This window comes from Cryptomeria japonica, chromosome 3 (assembly GCF_030272615.1).
Source record: "Cryptomeria japonica chromosome 3, Sugi_1.0, whole genome shotgun sequence".
Taxonomy (NCBI): domain Eukaryota; kingdom Viridiplantae; phylum Streptophyta; class Pinopsida; order Cupressales; family Cupressaceae; genus Cryptomeria; species Cryptomeria japonica.
In genome coordinates this window covers 12,080,411-12,101,591 of record NC_081407.1, presented here as the reverse complement: position 1 = coordinate 12,101,591, position 21,181 = coordinate 12,080,411, and the positions used below count along the sequence as shown (strand labels likewise).

Below are 21,181 nucleotides of genomic sequence, written 5' to 3'. Positions count from 1 at the left end.
TTTATGGGCATACAGAAGTCAAAGAATTAGAATGTGTAAAAGGCAAATCTATTAACCAACACTCCCTAAGGCAACTATATGTATAGAGGAGGTGAAGGGGCATACATTTGATTAGTCCGATAAGAATAAAAAATAATTGTTGGTCATTAAACATATATTGATATTGAAGCCTTTGTTGCCATGGAGGCAATGGCCTCCATTGATGAGTGAAATAGTTTTGATCTCCTTATTCTTGGCTTTGATCATGAGTTGTTTTCATATAATTCACAAATTTCACCATATTTGAGTGCAAAATATCTCCTCGTAAGAAGATTGTTGTTACAAACCATAGAACCTCTTCATCAAGACCTTCCCTTGCTTCTCTCGAGAATGGAGGAAAAAAAATGACTATCACAACTTCCTTGTTTTGGTTGAGCTAATTGCACTATCTATTTAACAAGCAACTGGTTTTTTTTATGATTTCTACAATATGATGGGTTACTTTTTGGTAAGTCAAAATAAGAGAACGCGTTTTGATAAGTATATTTAAATTTCATTGTTCTTGCTTGGATTTTTTCTTTCGTTTAACTGTAGATCCAAGTTAGTTAATTTTGTAAGAAATTTGTCCCCTATAATCTTCCTACAACTCTACATATAATTATTATATTTTGACAACTAATCACTCATAATGATGCAAAACAAATGTTAAGAACACTCACTATCATTTTGAATTAGGCAAGTTTGCTTTTTTACCAAGTGTCCATGAAATATATGCAATACCACAAATTGTTTCATAAATCTAAGAGTCCTATATCAAATGAAAATTTGATCTAATTTGAGGATCTCATAAAGATTGGAAGAAAGGATGAGATCAAAGGAAACACTATATCGAGTTGTAAACCAAAGGAAAATTGCTACAAACTAACCAAAAAAAAAATTATAATAAGATGGAAATCAAATCAAAACAATGATAAAAATCTTTCATTAACTATTCAATCTAAATACAAAAATATAAGTAAATAACACAGAAACATAAAATAAACCTACTAAACAACTCATAAACAACCTAAAATAGTAATGTCACATTTACCTAGGATACAAACAACTCATAAACAACCTAATAACAATTTGTTATAATAGATTTGTCATTTATCTAGTTCATACAATTCTCCTTCCAAGCAACTACCAAACAAACATTTGACCCGTGCAACATGCATGACTTCCTTGGAGCATTGTTGTTATGGACATGTAGATCTTGTGCAACATACTACTGAACAAAAAAATAACATTTGTATAGTAGGTTTGTTGCCTCACAAACAGTTTGATCTTGTGCAACAAAAATGTTGGCTTGCACAAGGCTGTACGCCTCTTGCATTACAAGTTTGACAAATTTGCATATCAAGGTGTTCGCTTGCAAAGCAAAGACAACATCTTGCACAAAACAAACTTCCATAACTTCATGTGTGTATTGAACCAAACTCCAAAACCTTGAAAAACACAAAAAGAAACTTCAACATCTTCACTAATCCAGTATCAAATAATTAGTTCGTTATACCATTTCCTACTTAAAAACAATCAATTTCTCTATAGTGAATCTAATATAAAAGAAAACTCACTTCAAAAAGCTATATTTATATGGAACAGATAGAAACGAGTTGGTTAAATGGATGTTCCAAATACAAAAGCATATTTAAGGATTAGAAAAAGATGTTCAATAGTATACATTTATAACTCCCATTAGTTGGAACCCTAATGGACCAGCCTTACAACTCTGAGCGCAAAATAAAAAATAGCAAGCGTGGACTTGGGATAATGTCACAATCAAATAAAAAGAAAACAGATTTTCTTTTAAGCTCTGTGATTTTAATGTTTTCACATTCCAGCATGATTTCCAATGAATCAATGGTTATCATTAAATTCAACAACCAAACACACAAATCAACAAACTGTCTGCCAAGTTGACTCACAGCAGCTATTGAAGTGGTCAGCAATGTGTATATTTATATTTTGAATTTTAAAAATTCAAGGTTCAAATCTGTGGGTGTAGGAGTGACCTGCGTTAAGCACTGTAGATCTGATCTAGGCTGATGAATGAGGGATCTAGGGTTCAAGATCAAATATTTTGGAATTAGTGATAAAGGGGATCATGATATGGTTATGTCATGAGCTGGATTCATGCAAGAATATGCCACTTATAAGCTGGTTATTGCATTTAAGACACTCTAATCAAAGTGGGGCCAAAATATAAGGGAAAAGGGCACAGGTATGCAATTTTCACCATTATACAAACTTATAATGCAGTTATCCACAAGTATTGAGAAAATATTAACATACGTTTTCATATGTAAAACTTCTAAGAAAAAACTGTTCACATCAAATAGCAAATTTTGCATGGTAACCCTATAGGATTACATTCTTTCCTATACAGCAGATCTGATTGTTAGCCGCTCACAACTATATATCCAATAAGTACTAAATTATTTATATTGGAGCAGGGTTCTTTGTAATAGGAAGAGATCCATCATATGAACAAGTTGGCATGTCAACTTTCTTTATTAAACGTGGTCCAGTAGGTGGACCATCCTTCCGTGGTCTTATATCCTGCATGTAAAGGCAAATGTCAATGAGCTGATAAACATGACATTGAAAGAAATAAGAGGACAATAAAGAGTTGAACAACAATGAAGAAGCAGCTTGTAATTTTTTATTCCACTACAAGGAATCTGAATTCTCATTATTAGTTTAAGTTTTTATTCCACTACAAGGAATCTCAAATTCTCATTATTAGTTCTTTTATAGAAGTTCCTTCTAGTTTCCTTGCAGATTGCATAGCTAGTTTTATTTGCTTGTTGTTACAGACACCTAAGCAGATTAAGAAAATAATTATAGAGACATTCATGCTGGTTGAGGCAATAACACAAACTGGTTTGTGTCCCTTATGATAATGTACATTCAAGCCTCCATTCAGAAAGGAAGAAATAACATTATTCTCAAATAACGTAGAGTGTGAAAGTTAAAATTAATAGGAAAAATTGGACATCTAAAGAAAAATACAACAACTAAAACTTAAGTATCAAAAACTATGAGGTGAAAGAAAAAGAATCAAACAAGAGTAGGATAAACCCAAACAACAAACAATTATATATAAAATTCATCTAATACAACACATTAGCATTGTAAAGCTTAGTTGGCTGAATTGTAGATTCAAAACCATGGGATCAAAAAGTAGCATAATGTAGGATAGAGAAAAACCTGATCAAAAATTGCAGTAGGAAGAGCGAGTGTCACAACAGCATTTGGAACATCAACAATTCCCGACAGTCTGACTTCACAAGGACAACAAGATAAGAGCAAATAACTCTGCCAGGGAAAAAAATTCAGTGTCAGAAAACATAACCATAATGGACCATTTCATTGTTGATTTTCTTAAATGCCTATAACAATTTTTGATAGATAAACAGACCTGTTCTTTGGAATATCCAAACTTGAAAAGATAATCAATAGCATTCAGAGCGGCTCTTTTGAATGCAATGCTTGCATCAAGGTAATGCTGACGACCACTTTCATCCACACTGATACCTTCAAATACCAACCATTCAGAGAATCTTGGTTCTACAGGACCAATCTCAAAAATTGGGTTAACATGAAGTAATGTTGGCCCCATTGGAGTGAGATACTTCGCCATCCCACCTCTTATAATTTCACATCTACAAGATTCAAATGTATAAATCTTAACCCAAGTACATGGATACACTAAGAGGCATGCATGAATGTGCTGTCACAGATGTAAGTGAAGCACACGTTCAAATTGTTCACCAAAATAAAATAATGGTGACAAAATAAGAGAGTTCAATAATCAATTCTGAAATCAGAGTGCCACTAAGTTCATAATGGTTGGCAACTTTGTGAATTAAGCATAGGAGAAATTCAAAGAAGACACATAATACAAAAAATTATATGGGGGCATACATTAGATAAAATTTCAAAAGTTACTGAAAAACTATTATCAGAATTCATAGATTTAACATTTGCTAACATTTGAATACAAAACTTCAGCAACAATAGGGATCAAGAATCCCCTCAATAGTTCAGGCTATGAAGTTAGATCTTGAACTTCCTCAAAATCCATGAAACAGAAAGATATTATTAGTCGTTACATGGCTAATGCTATCCATTGCAGCATCTTTATCTTCATGCCGACTTGCAGGAAAATTTCATATATTTTTCATAACAAACTTCTAAAATGTGAAACTATTAGTTTGGTCTACAAGCCGAAATCTGAAAAAGTCATCACCATGCCCCAACTTATTCATATTCAAAAGATACAGCTGTAAGAAAACCCCCTAAAATTGATATCAAAATATGCATAGAGACATCTGTTGTTGCAACTAAATATGATAGGAAATCAAGGCAATACAACAATATATTGAATAGACAATGGTTTGCGAACACCTGTGATGAGAAATATCATGAAAACAGAGGTAGAAATGAACACTACAGGTCCTCACAGACCTGCTGTAGCAGATCCTGAGTGTAAACAGCCAGCAACAATTACCAAATCTGATATTTTAACCTCAATTGCAAGCCTCCAGCTGAAGTGATAGATTTAATGATCTGCTCCAAACACAAGGAAACTCTTCTAGGTTGCTCAGACTTTTGTACCAACCCTATCCAGCAAGAACATGCCACTCCAATGACTAAAATTGACTCATAATCACTGAAAAACCAAAGAGGAGAGCGGGTTATGCAGGGGCGATTGGCTCAAAAATTCAAATCTTTGGTTTTGACACCAAAATCACCAACACCTACTATCAATCCCACAGGTCAGGATGCCACTTTTGGAGGAATTTGCAGTCTCAAAACCACCCCATAATCTGACCCAAAACCTCACGTGCGAAGGAAAATTGGATGGCCTGCATAAAAGAGGACAGATCCTCTAGAAAATTAATCTCAGCAGCAACCCTCCATACAATGACCCAAATCTGATCGCCCAGCAATGAGAAATGCAATGGTGAAATGCCCAGAACTGCTAAATCAACTCTCTGCCTTCAGTCATAAAAAAAGAGGGTACGACCTATCCTAGGAAGTATACAGCCAGCAAGAATAAGCTGCAATTTCCTCCAAGTAAAACACCAGCAAAATCTATGAAAGTGATCACTAAACAAGCACTAAAAATCTTGCAATCAAAATACTTTAAAAATCTTCATTCTTCGAAACCTTGGTATGCAAACTTAATGAAAATCAATGTGATTCCTATATCAAACCACCAAACCAGCTAGAATGGATCTTTCACCATCAAAACAAATGAATATTGATGAGGGTTTTTGTCCTCAATCAACTCCTGGAAAGACTCAATGTTCAGTGCGACAACATCTCAGTATGTGTGCAGCTCTGAATAATCCAACTGAGAACCCCAATCCTCCTTTTATAGAGTTGGAGGGAATGAGGAATTTAAAATTCAATTTGATTCATTTCCCTCAAAAAGGCTTTTTTGCAATTTAAAATTGTCCAAGTCTTGTTTTCCCCTAGGCATCCAATTTGGGGGCACATAACATCACTTTATTAAATTCTAACACTAAAGTAAATATTATAAACCATATACATGAACACAATAAATTAAATATTCCAAACCACTTCGTGCAAAACACCACCAAGGCACCAAAAACTGAAATTAATCACATTGAGAAGGAATTGATGTTGAAGAATGATGTTGGGTGCCAAAATGAGTACTTACTAAAAATAGCCATGTTCTCCAAGATATGTGGAGAACAACATAGATGGCCAAAAACACTAAAAAGAGTGTCACCGCAATCCTGCATGCCAAGTGAACTCCAAACCATCACCAAATGCCAATAAAACCTAAAACTAAGCCCTCCAAGAACATTGGAGTTCTTCCAGCTCACCTAGAAACTTAGTAAAAACCCCAAAAACTAGCCAACACTCACAGAACCGAATGGTGTAAAAATGGGGACATTATAGTGGCATATCACAAATTCATTTTATCTTGATTTCTTTGTCTCCTTGACTAATGCATTAATGTTTGTCACATTAATATTTTATGAAAACTAATTTCCATATGTTTCTTATATGTAAATGTGTGCATTTGAGGCCTTATAATGTACATGGAGGCACTTCCAAATTCTCATTGAATTCTTTTCTTATGGATGGAATGATCCATGACTTTTTTGTTAACCATCCGTCATATAATAAATCGATTGACATATTTGTTGCAAGTTACTTCTTGTATTGCAAGTTTCAAGTTTATAATTAATATTAGAGCCAGCGATCATTGTTTAATTCATTTCCCATATTTATACTTCAGGATAGACAAACAACCTAATTATGTCCCATCTTCCTATGCTTAGGAGTCAAAAGGTTGGAGTCATTTCTTCCAATTGATGTTTTATTTGCAATACAAGTCTCTAGTTAAATTTTCCTTTTGTATGCTCTTTAGATTTTTGTTTGAATCTAATAAAAATTTGCCTTGACTGCAAGATATAATTGATTGTGGAAGGTGCATTGTACAAATCAGCCAGCATTTGACATAGGGATATTACACAAGAAGTCAAACAACTATAGGCAGGCCCCTTGAGTATCATGTGGCAACTTACTGATGGATATGCTTTAAGAAGAGGTCCACATGCATTCATCATGGTAATTTGGTAGTTAGATCATTAGCTACTTGGATATAGGAGTCTATGATCCAAAAGGCTTAACAACAAGGTCAAAAAACATAAAACGTAAACTAGTTTCATATTTTAGAGAAACAATTCTTGTATTTGTTTTCAACACATCTTGAAGGTTGTCCCTTGCACTCTATGGCTTGGATTTTACTCTTGCTTTATTGTTTTAATGTTTCTACCTTAGTCTCACATTTTTAGCTTCTAGGGTTCTTTCTACTTTAGTATTGTTCTATTCTAAGTGGATATGATTTTGACTCCTATTGACCTACTTTAGTAACTTGTCAAAATTTATATAATTTTCTTTTCTTTTTGCAAAGAAACATAGTAAAATAAATTTGAATAACAAAAGAATTTTTTTTTGTTGAGGGTAACTAGAAACATCACCAAGCCTAGACCAATTTTAATAGGAACAAACCCCAGTGTTGGATGTAAGCCTCCAATCTGGGGTCACTTTATTGTGGTTTTGTGATTTGAACTCGAGTCACTCTTTATGAATGCACGTTGTGACACACAACTCTTTGGACTAAACCAAATGCTAAAAATTTAAATCACATGCAATAGCTAAAAACAATTGTAGTCTATCTATTATTATGTGCCAATAATATCAGTTATCTAACTATTAATTAATTGTTCGTATTAAGTGTTTGTTGGCTTCAAATAGTTATAAGCATCAATTGGTTGACGGTTGTGTTCCTCTTGGAAACCATCAAGTCTTTTAAATAGATTGTGTATAGTCAAGGAAAGTAGTATGACCTAGCCAAATCAACTTTGGTCCTTGGCTAGCCATCTTTGATCTTCTTCAGTAGTAATTTCATGTGCGAATAAAGATATATTTTACTCCTATATTTGGTATGCATTGTCATCTCTATTATTAATTCATGTATTTATTTTATCAGATAGAGCAGTAAATGGCGTTGTTGCCTTAAAAGAAATTGGGTCAGAATTGAGCGATTCATGCCCTTAGATCCCAATAAATGAAAGAATATGCCACAAGGTGGCCAAGACCATAAGATCAAGCAATCTTCAAGAGTCATCAAGCAAAGGGAACGAAGAAGAAGATTACAAGAAACAGTCAAAAAAAATACAATTGAGCAATTCCCAAGTCGAAGCCCTTCTCGAGAATGTAGTCAAGTTGAAAAGTCAAGACAACCTTCTTTAGACGAGGGAAGTTGGGAGACAAAGTCATGTTCTTTCATCGAGAGTGAGAAAACCACCGGAACATCTTAACCAAAACTCCTAAGCAAGCAAATACTAGGCACTAGGTTTGCATCTAAATAAAACCATGCCAAGCCCTAATGGAGAAAAGCAAAAGTTGCCCAAGTTTACAGGCAATGGATAGGAGGATCCCATTAGGCACTATAAGACTTGTGAAACAATTTGGACAGAAAATGGGCAAGATGATAAAGCAATTTGGTTACGATCTTTTCCAGCCACCTTGTGAGGTGTAGTGATTGACTGGTATACAGAAATTGACCAAGCCTCCATAAATACATAGGAGACATTAAAGAAGGCCTTCAAAGAAGAGTTTAAGTTGCTTCGTGATGATAATGAAATAGTAGCAAAAATTTACAATACAAAATAGGTAAGCACAAAAAAGTACGAGCTTATAATCATAGACCTAAAGTATTGCTGGTAAAATTGGAAATAGAACCGGCTGACAGTCTAAAAAAGTGGTGGTTCATTGAAGGTTGACTTCCATCATCAAAAAAAAAATGAAGGTAGTATCACCCTCATCCTATTTCAAATCCTACAATTGGGTGATGGACATAGAAAGTGAAGATAAAATGTCCTCATCCAATAAAAGAAAAATAGAGGAAAACTAAATTTCAAATGACAATAGCGACGATGAGTCGAGAATAGTGCAAGCATTTTAAAATGACATGCTCCAATTGATGAAAGAATTGAAGACGATGAAAGAAACCAACAAAGAAAGTAACAAGCTATGGTATAATGAGTGCAAAATTGAGGGGCACACAAAAGGTAACTATCGTAGAAAGATATTTTGTGAGGTTTGTTAGGTTATTAGTAAACCAATAAAGGAGTGTCCATACAATTTGAAGAGTACGAGTACACAAGTACTCTTTACACAAAAAGAGCAGTCCATTCCACTAAATCCACAAAATGCATCTTGAGGTGTTGATCAAAATCAATGAGGATGAAATCAAATACAGTACTACTCCAAACGATGTCCTATCATACAATGTCGACAATGTAGTGAATGGGGACACTTTGCAAGAGAGTGCCAAAATTAGCAAGACAAAGTGCAATTTTTGTGCAAATGGTGTGGATTGGGTGACCATGAAGACATTGATTGCTTGAAGCAAAAGTGTATTAATATGTTGGACGTGGATAAACAAGATGAGGTAGTTCTAGCGATCACCAAAGCACAAACTAAGAAAGCCATATACCCAAATCCTCATATAGAGAAAGAACGACTCCAAGAGGCCAAAGTAGAAATAAAGCAAGCAATGGCAAAGGAACAAAAGGCCTCTAATGAAACTGTAAGTACTTCCTTGCAGTCAGAGTCAAAGAAGAACATAGTACAATAGGTGATATAGACAAGTATATTGATAAAGGTGATAGACTTTCTTCAACATATGCCACAACTGAGAGTGGCAATCACCAACATGATCGGTGATGATCAAAATTGGAGACAAGAAAGTACAAGTGTGAACATGATAATAAAACCGCCACCACAAGGATAACAAGTCATTGATCCAATGTTGTTAATGGTGAACATACGGAAGAAGCTGGTTGTTGTACAAATGTAGAACATGGGAAAGATTCTAATCAATACAATTGCTGATGGAGGTGTAATGTCCCCTTTCTAGACCACCTTATATTTTCCCCTAAATTCACAAATCCAAAATGAAACAAAGAATTTAATTTAGTTAGAGTTCTAATTCTCACCCAAGAATAAGATAGGATAAATCCTTTTTGGAAACCTGCAATCAAGTTAGATAAACATTGAAGATATAACTCATGAAGTAAATGCATTACTAGGGTTAAAGGGAACATATATTAATAAACATATGAAAAATCTAAACTATCATGTGGGGGTTCAATCATAACGGGGAATAAGTTCATGATAAGGTGCCCAAAATATCCCCTACTCTAGGCCCAAGAGAGAATACCTTGTCCCCCTTGGCCTCATGTGGCCTTTTTCCATCTCATATAAGGTGGTGTACCTAGTGAGGCCTCTATAGCCGTTTCCTTCATCATGCCATCCTTCTCACCCTCTTGTGATTGAAGGTCCCTTGAGTTTATCCCAACAATTAATCAATATAGGGTTCGTAGGGGAAATTGCAATAGGGTGCCCAAAATGACCCTCTACCCTAGGCCCAAGAGCGAATACCCTATCCCCCTTGGGCTCATGTGGTCTTTCTGCTATCCAGATGAGGTGGTGTGCTTAGTGAGGGACCCATAGTCGTTCCCCCTCCTTGCATTCCCTTCCTCACCTACCATGATCGATTATTGCAAATAGAAAATCATATAATTGCTCATAATATTATTCAATGCATAGACATATATGTTATATTAGCATCATATCTGCATACAACTGATATAGATATATAAATTCATATCTGCATACAACTGATATAGAAATATATTTATGTTCAATAACTACTTTTGCATACCACAAGAAACTAATATGTCACTGCTCAGATCAGGTCTGCTGCATATGAGAGTTTTATTTGTTCATCAATGCCTTTTCTGATTTGATCTTCCTTGTAGGTTAGTGTATTTGTACATAGGGGTTTCTGATCTGCTGTTTCTGCTATTTTTCTGATATGATCTTCTTCGGCTGTCCATGGGGATATATGTCGTTTGATTCCTCCACTCAACTTGTTTCTATAGCCCCAAACACTCCTTCGCCCAAAGGAGGTGACCCTCTCTTAAGAGGGACGGCCTTGCAACAAATTTTATTTTATTTTATCCTTTCCAAATGTGGTGCTCCACCTTGGCAGGTCAGCCAACACCAAGGGTGTTGTCTCTTCTTCCAAGAGACACTAGGGTCAGCATATTAAATGCAATTTTATTTATTATTATTATTATTTTATTTTTATTCCTAAGTGGGGTGTTTCCTCAAGGAGTTGGCCAAAAAATTGATTTGTTTTAGGTGGGGCATGACAGGAGGATAGAGACTAAACGTACTTTTGGAGGATACATGAAAATGACTTGAGAATCCAACCATCTGACCACCGACCCTCCATATAGTTGGCGCAGATCAACATGGAATCAAATTGTTGGGGACACTGACGGCACAAAAGGTAACAATTGGAACCCAACAGTTCTTGCTGAATTTTGTGGTCATTTTGTTGTAGAAGTAAACAATGCATTGTTGGGAAGGGGGTGGCTGATTGCAACCAAGGTGAATCACAATTGGAAATGGAACACTCTCTCGATAGAAAACAAAGGAAGTATGTCATCGACTTAAGAAACCAAATAGTGAGTGAAGAGATTGCTTCCTCTGATTCAAAGTCGAAAGGAGGAGAATTAGAAGAAGAAGAAGAAAGAAGGTCCATGGAATTGAATGATGAAGGAGTTCTTGATCTCCAACATTGCTCCGAGGATGAAACAAGCTACCTGAATAGACTATTTCAATAGCAAATGGAGGATTATGAAGTGTTTCCATCGACTAGCAATTTTCTCAAAGCTACAACCCTCAATGAAGAGCAATTGATGAAAGAATGTAATACTACCAATGGTACATCTCAGATTACTAAGAGCAATTACAAAAAAGAAAGAAAAAAAAATCAGGAAATAATATTGGAACAAAAAAGGAAAAAATTTAAATTTTAGTGAATTATGAGAGGGATGATTATAAAGTGCGACCACTTAATTATCAAGCCATATGCCCATGTATAGTAAAGTTGCATTTGGCAAAGGAAATAAATGGTAGCAAGATTCAAACAAATTCAATTATCTATTGCATTGTACGACTTCCATTTCATAGGACAAGATTAAATTATTCATTCATTTGATAAGCAAAAGTAAGTTTTAAAATAGTGAAAATTCATCAATTCATTCCCCTACAAGTCATATAGCACACTAGACAAATCGTCCGGTGGCATCGTGCAAGGGAATCCACACACATTGTATGGCATAATCATAGCGTACAACTAAGGCAACGTTTAAACGAACAAATCGTACGTCAAGGTATCTAGCAGCAAAGAATTCACATCACTGAACGACATGCCCATTTCATCATTTTTTGCAACGTACGATATCCTATTCTCATCATATGATGTTTGTTGGATATTCTTCTTGTCGTATGTCCATCCCTTTCATCCCCCAATGGTAGCATTGGCAAATTTTTCATTCCATCCAGCGACCAAGAGGACTTCACACTGTATGGCATCAATTCCAAAATAGCATACAAAGAACACAATCTCAGTGTTTTGTCATTTGGCACATAATACAACAACATTGGCATCCTTTTTCAGAATACGACTGAGTACTAGACAATGCATTGACACCATATGTTGGCTAAACACTCGAAGAACTCTATTTTTTGGCTTCGTCAATGTTGCTTTTTACCTTTTTTGGGAGTCTTTTTCGTTGTGAAGTTTGCAAATGAAATATTTTTTTTTTTAGAAAGTATTGAGAGGGAGAGGATTTCTCTTTCCTTTTGAGAAGAAAATTTGGAAGAGGGTTTCATTCGCGATTTTGTTGTTTGGATAAGTAGTGGAAAAGCTTGTGAAGGAGATTTCGAGGAAGGACTCTGAGACTCGTTCTTTTTCCTTCGTCGGTCTCCTAAGAAATCAAGCCTTTTCTATGCTATGCTTGTTATCTTATTTCTTTTATTTGTTATGTCTACTTTTGGAATGCAAGGATAGTCATGTTTTAATAAGTGTTCATGATGGGTAAGCTTGTTATAGTTAAGAAATGGAAAAATGAGATTGGTGTGCTTGTGTTTTTCTTAATTCATTATTACATGTTTTCTCAATCTAGAAATACACACCATTGTAATTAAACTCAGTATGAGTGTTTTCAATAGGTAGTTGAAGAAAGAGATATTTGAAATATTTGTAATGCATGGGGTTATTAATATATATGAGTATTTATATGAGCAGAGAAGTTATGGGTATGTAATTGTTCTTTGTTTTGGCAAGGGATGTCACATTGTAGTGCTAGGAACTCTAGAGAGACCAATGGGTCGAAGAATCCTAGTCAAAGAATTATTATATTCTTGTGAACTCTATAAGATGTGCATAGAAGGTAAACCTAAAACAAACTTATGATGGACTAAGGGTAGTGACTCTTTATTTCAGGTTGCAGTTGCAAAGGGGAAGTCCATACCATTAAGTATACGTTATTGCAAGTTCTTTTTATGCTTTTGGTCTTGATATTTATACTTAACAAACCCTAGGAAGAAAGTAATCTCCAAGTCGAGTAAGAGGTGAGTGAACAATGACTTTTATGAAAAATAAAACTTTGGCCAAAGTGTCATATTTGTCACTGCATACAACAAGTCAATTCACAAGTGTTGCCAGAACATAGATCATCTAGATTGATCATACTTAGTTAGAATATAGTCTATAGTAGTATAGTTGAAATGAGATATGTGGCACATGACACCAATACTTAGATGGCACAACATAGGTCCCCTTGTCTATACTCCTCGTGAAGGGTAGGGCCATTTCCAGTAGGAAGGTGTGTGGGAGACCGTTGGAATGTAGTTGGTGTAGTGCCCGGATGATGCTCTCCCTCTTGTAGTTGACTGACAGATACAATACTTTTCTAGTGGGTATATCTGGTAAATTTTATTTATGCCTTGTTTTGTATCATTAATTTCAATACAATGGAAAAAGAAAAGATTACCTAAGTATTTTAATTTGAAAATATACTTATGTTTTGAAAAAAACAGTTGTCGTGCTTTTATTGTCGTTATGAATTTATCTTGTGTAAAAGTAAAAATATTTATTTCCTATAAGTTTAGGATTCGGGGTCATTACAAAAGAAAGATGGTTGTCAAAACATATCTAGCATGTAGACCATAATTTTAATGCAAGATTAGATTCAAATGTAAGAGAGGGAATAATGGAAATACTTTAACTCAAGAAAGCCACTCATTTCAATGCCACCACAAAATGCTATCTCGCCGTCACCCTGAGAAAAATGCATGTCACCCATACTGAGATTTGCACCTTCCACAAAAACTGGAAAGTACACTTTACAGCCCTTGCTGAGATTTTTTATGTCACAATTTCCACCATTTTCTCGGCCAGGGAGAGTTCTTGCAGCTTCTGCTACAATCCTCTCCCATTTACTTGTTCCTTTCTCCAACTGCAATTTCAACATGCTTGCATTAAGATTCAAGAAATTGATAGCTGATGGAAAAAAAAGCAGAAAGCATGTTGGTACTTTTCTCTAAATCCACAATTTTGAAAATAAAGACAATGTCTTTATTACAATTTACAATGTTAACAAATATATAGAAGACAAAAGAAAAGAATCTAAAGTTTAAATTTCTTCATGGTAAATGTAATTAAGTTGAAATTTTGGAATTGGAACAGATCATATGAAGTAGTCAGAAGAAAGCAATATTAATCTCAGAAAAGGTAAAAGTTATGCTTGTTTAATTATCTTCATATGATAGCTTTAAACAAGTTCTAATTCGAAAAAAGTTACTAGTAGATTGGATAGGAACAAAAGTGGGATAAATATTAAGCAAATATTTTACACAAACATTCAAAGGTTTCCCCTGGTGTAGTAACACCCCTTACTTTTTTTTTTTAACTTGCTCAATGTTGTGACGTATTCACACATCGCCCCATTGCAAATGGGGACCCCTACTTTTTGCTTTCTAGGGTTAGTCTACCTGGTTTAGTTTTTTAGGTTCTTGGCTATTAGTCTTTGCATTGAAGGGTCGCCAGAGGGCTCATTACGATAAGGTGGTCTGCTTAGGTTCAAATTGGTCAGTCGGTGGTCCAGGTCGGGGTCTCTATTAAAAGTTTCCTCTTGGTTAGGCCTGGGAGCTTGTCAAATCTTGATTGGGAATGGAGGGATCTTTGTACCTTGCCATGAGTCTAAGTGAAAATCCAAAGGTGCCTTGCCTTTAAGACCTAGGGCATTTAGTCAAGGAAGTGATGAGGAATTTGAGCACAAATGAATTTCGCTCCTAACCCTTCCAAAGGGACAGGAGCGAATTTCCTTAGAATCCTCTTTTGCTCCCCAGTTTGGATCATGAACCTTCTTCCCATGGTTTGAGTGAGAATGTTAAGGCCTTGTGAGTGAGTTGCAATCGAGTGGGATAAAGTTCTATGAGGAATTTGATCCAAAAAGCAAATTTCGCTCCTGACCCTTCCAAAGGGTCCAAAGCGAAATCTTCCTTAGCTCCCTTTTGATTCCTATTTTGGACAAAACCTTCATCCTAAGGCATGGATTTGGGGGAAATAAGCTTGAGTTCACCCTTGGAGACGCCTTGGACAAACGTAGACATGGAAATTTGGAGAAAAGGTCAAATATTGGGCCTAAAACATCAATTTCGCTACTAACCCTTCCAAAGGGTCCAGAGCGAAATCCTTAGAAAGGCCTAATTTGTCATCAAAAGCATTGAGTTGACATCACCTTGAAGGAAAATGGACTTGATTAAGATGAAGGAAGGACCCAAAGGCCAAGTCTAAGAACAAAGTTGAAGGAAATGAGGAGAATTTGTGCAAAAAGAGAAATTTTGCTACTGACCCTTCCAAAGGGTCCAGAGCGAATTTCCTTATATCTCCCTTCTTGGTCCTAATTTGCCTCATAAACCTTATCCCTATGGTGTGATTGAAAGAGTATTGATGTGTGCAACAAAGTGAAGTGATGGAAAGTGAAGGATTTGAGCATAAATGCAAATTTCGCTCCTAAACCTTCCAAAGGGTCTAGAGCAAAAATTTTCTAAGCTCCTGACCCTTCCAAAGGGTCCAAAGCGAAATCCTCTAAATAACCTATTTCTTCACTAGGGACATCAAAAGGTGGACATACATGGCAAGGAAAGGTTTCAAAAAGACAAGTCTAAAGCAAGATGAGTGAAAAGAAGGAAGAATTGAGCCTAAAGGAGCAAATTCACTCCTGACCCTTCCAAAGTGTCTAGAGCGAATTTCTCAAAAGCATGTATTTTCCTCACAATTTTAAAGCAAATTGCCCTCAAGGTATTTTCCTAAGATGGTTTGAAGCTAAACAAGCAAGCTAGGAGAAAGCTTTATCAAGGACAAGCCCTATTTTCCAAATTTCGCTCCTGACCCTTCCAAAGGGTTTAAAGCGAAATTTTTCTAAGCTCCTAACCCTTCCAAAGGGTCCAGAGCGAAATCCTTAGGATAGCCTAATTTCTTGTCAAAAACATTGAGTAGACACCACTTTGAGAGAAAGTTGACTTGAGTATGATGAGGTAAGGGTGGAAAAGTCAAATCCAAGGCAAATTGAATGTGATTTGAGCCTACAATGCAAATTTCGCTCCTAACCCTTCCAAAGGGTCCAGAGCAAAATTCCTAGAAAGACTCTCAATTTCACCTAGTGCACTAAGGGAGCCTTGTTTTGATAGCAAATTGACTTGATCATGATGGGAGGAGGTTTGATAAGTTAGGTTCAAGGAAAAGAAAGGATGAATGGAGGATGAATTGAGCCTAGGAAGAATTTCGCTCCTGACCCTTCCAAAGGGTCCAGAGCGAATTCTCCTAAAAAACACATATTTCCTCCTTGTTCAAATCAATTTTTTTGTTCCTAGGACATGGTTGAGGGAGGATTGATATATTCTTTCCTTAAGAAGTGAATTGAGGTGAAGGCAATGATGAATTTGAGCCAAGAGGACAAATTTCGCTCCTGACCCTTCCAAAGGGTCCAAAGCAAATTTCTGAAGGAAGCCTTGTTCCTTGCCTAAGCCTTTGAACTAACCCATTCCCAAGTATTTTTGAAGGCAAAACACTTGTTTTTGATGAGGAAAGGTTGAAAATGAAGTTTTATGAAGGAAAATCAAGCAAAATGCAAATTTCGCTCCTGACCCTTTCAAAGGGTCTAGAGCGAAATTCCTAGGAGGTCTAATGTTTTGCCTAGGCCCTTGAGCGAAACCTATTCCTAGGCAATTTTGGAGGCGAATGATTTGATATTGGTAAGGTAATGTTGAAAATGAGGTCTAAATGAGCAACTTTGTCAATTTTAGGTCCTGACCCTTCCAAAGGGTCTAGAGCGAATTTCATTATAGGGCCTGTCCTTCCAAGGGGTCCAGAACGAATTTCATCCTAATGCCTTCTTGTTGATGATTTAAGGTAAGAAATGCTATGTTAGAATGAATATGTCATGTATTCTTAATCATGTTTTGTTTGTTTTGCAGGTCAACAAAATCAAGATGGAGAAAGATTAGGCCAAGACATGGGCAACCTCTTCAAGTTTCATCATCATCAAGGACACTTCAAATGTGTGAGGGAGGACTCAAGGTGCTTCGAAAGTGTTGGAAGACTTCAAGTGTTCAAGGAGTTGCAAGCTATCCTCAAGATCTTCATTCTACCACATTGAGAAACCACAAGATATCAGAAGAAAGATCTTATAAAACTTCAAAGCGATATGAGCTACCAAAGGAGGAGTGACTTGACCGGGAGAGAAGGTTAGTAGACAAAGATGGTACACAAAGTACATCATTGAAAGTATCATCATCAATGTCGATAGAACCCTTCCCACATACTGTCACAACAGTGTTGTTGCCCATCAAGATGTGTGGTGTAGGAGAAGCCTAAAAAAATGAGAAAATATCCTGAGAAGATGGCATATGGTGTGAAGCACCTGAATCCAGTAGCCATCGAGAAGAGGGTGTACTAGTGGTTGCACATGACGCATGACCCTTTCTATTGGACTGTCCATTTGTCTAGTATGAAGGAGAAGAAGAAGACCTATTAGAAGAAGGAACATTGCTCTTTGCAAGAAGAGCAGTCAAATCTGAAATCCGTTTCTCATATCTATCAAACTTCTTCCGATGGCATTGTGACTCATCATGCCATGGCTTATTGCAATAAGCACAAATAGGTTTTTCTTTCTTCAATGATTAGCACGAATAATTAATATTATTCGTAGACAAAGATGGTACACAAAGTACATCATTGAAAGTATCGTCATCAATGTCGATAGAATATCATGAAATGTGTACCATCTTTGAAAGTTTGACTGCGGGACAGTGGAAGCATTAGCACAAATAATTAATTAATATTAATTCATTAATTCAATACTGTTGATGCTAATGCTTCCACAGTTTCACGTTGGAGTGTTCTATGTATTCGGTACTTGTTCCTATGTACTAGGAGATGCAGCGCGGCCATTTACCCATGCATTTCGGTGAGATGGAACACTTATCATATCGACACTCTTGCATTCCTATTTCTAGAGGTTCTTTTTTCACCGTCATAGCAGTCTTCATACGACAGTGTTTGCAGCTTCTTCATGCTTCAATGTTTCTTCATGCTTGTCTTTTGTTTCTCTTTTGGAGAGGAGTTTTGTTCCCATTCAGGGTTTTCTCCTTTGCTCTGTTTTTGAGAAACTTCCATGTTTGTTCATGGGTACCTCATCAGGCTTTATGCCGAGACCCATCTTGCATTCATCTTTGCATGTTTTTTTCCTACATCTTTTTTGCCTCTCTCCCTAGTTGTGCATTCAAGGGGGGTGTTGGAATAAATAATTTATATATTAATTATTCACTTAATTGCATTAATTCACTAAATAATTTATTATTTAGTTAATTAATTAATTACGAATAATTAATTAATATTTATCTCCATGCATAATGCAAACTAGGAAAAGCAAACTATGTTTAGATTTTTGAGAGCTTCATGCATTAATTAGTCTATTATGCTATTTGTGCATACATGACTGATTCATGCATTGTGTTTCAAACTCTCAGTCTATCTTGCAAACTCCACTACTTAGGGTTTCTATCTTTAGAGTTAGATTTCTGCATAAGGATGTCATATCCTTCATTGTAACTCAAGCAATACAAGCAATTCAATCAATTTCATTGTTATTGTCTTCAATTATTTTGTTGTTCAATTTTCTCTTTATGTGTGACAAGTATTCTTGCAGAAGATAACTGGGCTTGTGGGATTCGCATTTCACGAATTCTAACAAGAATTCCACTTTAGATGTCCCTATGGGGAATTGAACTTGGGTCTCCACAATGAAAACCCAACATTTTTACCAATTAATAAGCTCAACCGCTTGGGCAATCAAAATAATTTTTAAAAAGCACCTTAGTGTTTGTTATAGCTCATTCAAAAGAGGATAAAAAGTTTTAAATCATGAACACATAATAAAGGACCTTGTATATAAAAAATTATCATTATTTTAATAGTACGATTTTTTGGAGGAAAGAGGAGTTTTTAATTTATAGTGATTTAAAATAAAAAGGATCTTCCAGAAAGTTTGATGTGAAAAATATATAAGGAGGTTTGGAGAGCTTACTTCTATTATGCATTTTATTCTATTTTGCTCTAGTGAAACCTTTTGTGGTTTTGTGGGATTGAACATGACTCATCTCAAACTTCTTGAAGATGGAAACCCTTTTAAAGAAGCTTACTCATGGTGTTGAAAGATCCTCCCTGGTTAATACGGTGTGGCTCATTCAATTTTACTGTTTGTGCTGAAAGATTTGTTGGAACAATTTGGAGTTGAAGGTTTTATCATTTGTACACAATTGCTCAATTTGCAAGTATAGTTTGATAAAGATTTTCAGGTCATTGATGAAATTATTTGTGTTGTGTATCAATGAAAAGAATAGAAATATATTAGTAATATGTGTGAATGGTGAAACTATCAGAAAGTGCAAGTGTTGTGCATGCAAGGTGAGATTTGGGTAAGTGCATTGTGTGTTATGGAAAAGTGAATTTAAAATATTATTTGATTTGTTGAGGCATTCCCAGCCAAACCTCCCATGCTCAGCTCAAAGGAGAGCAATAACATTCCTCATTCATTATGAAGCATGTTGTACACTTTATAGGAGGGAAATATATTTTTACAAAAATTTGGAGAACCAACAAACTTTCGCGCAGCCTCACAAAGTCATAAAGGAGTCAATGCTTGAGTCTAACAAGGAGCCGCCAACCTTCATAAGGCTGTCGTACAAGTTATGATGGGGTCATGTTGTAACCTTTTCACACATCGCCCCATTGCTAACGGGGACCCCCTCTTTTCTTGCTTTCTGCATTGTTAGGTTAGGGTTTTGGCTGCTTAGTGGGCAATTTTGTGTTTCCCGTGCCCGAGTCTCGGAGTTTTGATCATGCTTAGTGCCGTCTAGGGTTTTTGAGTTATAGGATCAAGTTGCAAACGTTGATATTTTAATGATCGTAAGTTTTTGTCTAAGCATTTGACCTTTTGAACATTAACATGTTTTTAAACACGCGCATCAGTGATTTTAAATTGCCAAGGTATTCCAAGACCTTTTGGAGTTGTTTTCTCGCTCCTAAGGTATTATTTAAATTGATTTCACACTTTATTTCAATAATTTCCTAGCGTTTTGCTCATTTTTTTGGAAAATTTGCCTAAGCCCAATCTAATTTTGAAGTTTCTAAGTGATTTTGAGTGGTTAAAATGATAAAATCCTAAGGGAAATCCATATTTGTTGGTTGAAAATTTTGTACACTTGGGGAAATATACAAAATTGTGGTTTCAACCACAGCGTGTGAGCAAAACTCTCCTAATTAAGGGAAGGCTCCCCCTATCTAACTACAACTTTGAAAATAAAATAGGATGGAACAACAATCTTTCTTCTTCTTTCAAGAAAGACAATATCCTTTTCTCTTCACAGAAAAGTGATAGCGATTTGATATAAAAAAACAGTAACAACTTTCGAAATGAAATGAGAGAAAGGAAATGAAGTTTCCTGAAAGCTCAAAGACTTTCGTCACTTCCTTCGGGACGGGACAGCAATATCAAGCTCAAAGACTTGATTATATGAAGTCCTATCTACCCTTTTCTATACCAATTCTATCAAGAACAAATCATAACAGCTCAAAGACTGGAATATCTTATTATTTTCTACTTAAAACAATGGGAAGTAGTATAAGCTCAAAGACTTACAACTATTTCTCACAAAATCTATTCCTAAATTCTCTTAAGAACAAGTGAAAGCACAAAGACTTGCAACTTCTCTCAACAAAATATTTATTTTAATTTATATTAACCTCAACTACTTGCAGCACAAAGACTGCAAATCAGATGTGATTAAGCTCTTTAAGAAACACTTGCAAGAAAGATAATATAGAACACAAACTCAAGTATGTAGCACAAAGACTCAAAGCTTGAGCAATTTCCTTCCATTCCTTTCAATTCTTGAATTCACACATGAAATCTCAAAGAGTTCTTTGCTGTAAATTTGGCAGAGTTTTTGCTTGCTTTCCAAAAGATAAAAATTACAATAGACCCCTCAAGTATTTATAGAAGAGGAGCCTTGAGAAAAAGGTGGGAGGATCCTAACTAACTTGAAAGATTCTCTCAACCACCAAGACTTATTCAATAACTAACTAAGACTTATTCCATCTACAGTCCTAATTGAACACAAC

At 35.7% G+C, this 21,181-nt stretch overlaps 1 protein-coding gene across 1 annotated transcript in view; it reads right to left on the bottom strand.

The window, feature by feature from the left end:
- Positions 1–2,224: 2,224 nt before the first annotated feature.
- LOC131049101 (uncharacterized) overlaps positions 2,225–21,181 on the bottom strand; it is a 51,201-nt gene continuing 32,244 nt past the window's right edge. Inside the window, exons 5-8 of the mRNA XM_057983121.2 lie at positions 13,717–13,952; positions 3,443–3,686; positions 3,232–3,339; positions 2,225–2,580 (exon numbers count right to left, since the gene is read on the bottom strand). Coding sequence (XP_057839104.1) covers positions 2,461–2,580; positions 3,232–3,339; positions 3,443–3,686; positions 13,717–13,952 — 708 coding nt within the window. The 3' untranslated portion in view covers positions 2,225–2,460. The remainder of the gene's footprint in view (positions 2,581–3,231; positions 3,340–3,442; positions 3,687–13,716; positions 13,953–21,181) is intronic.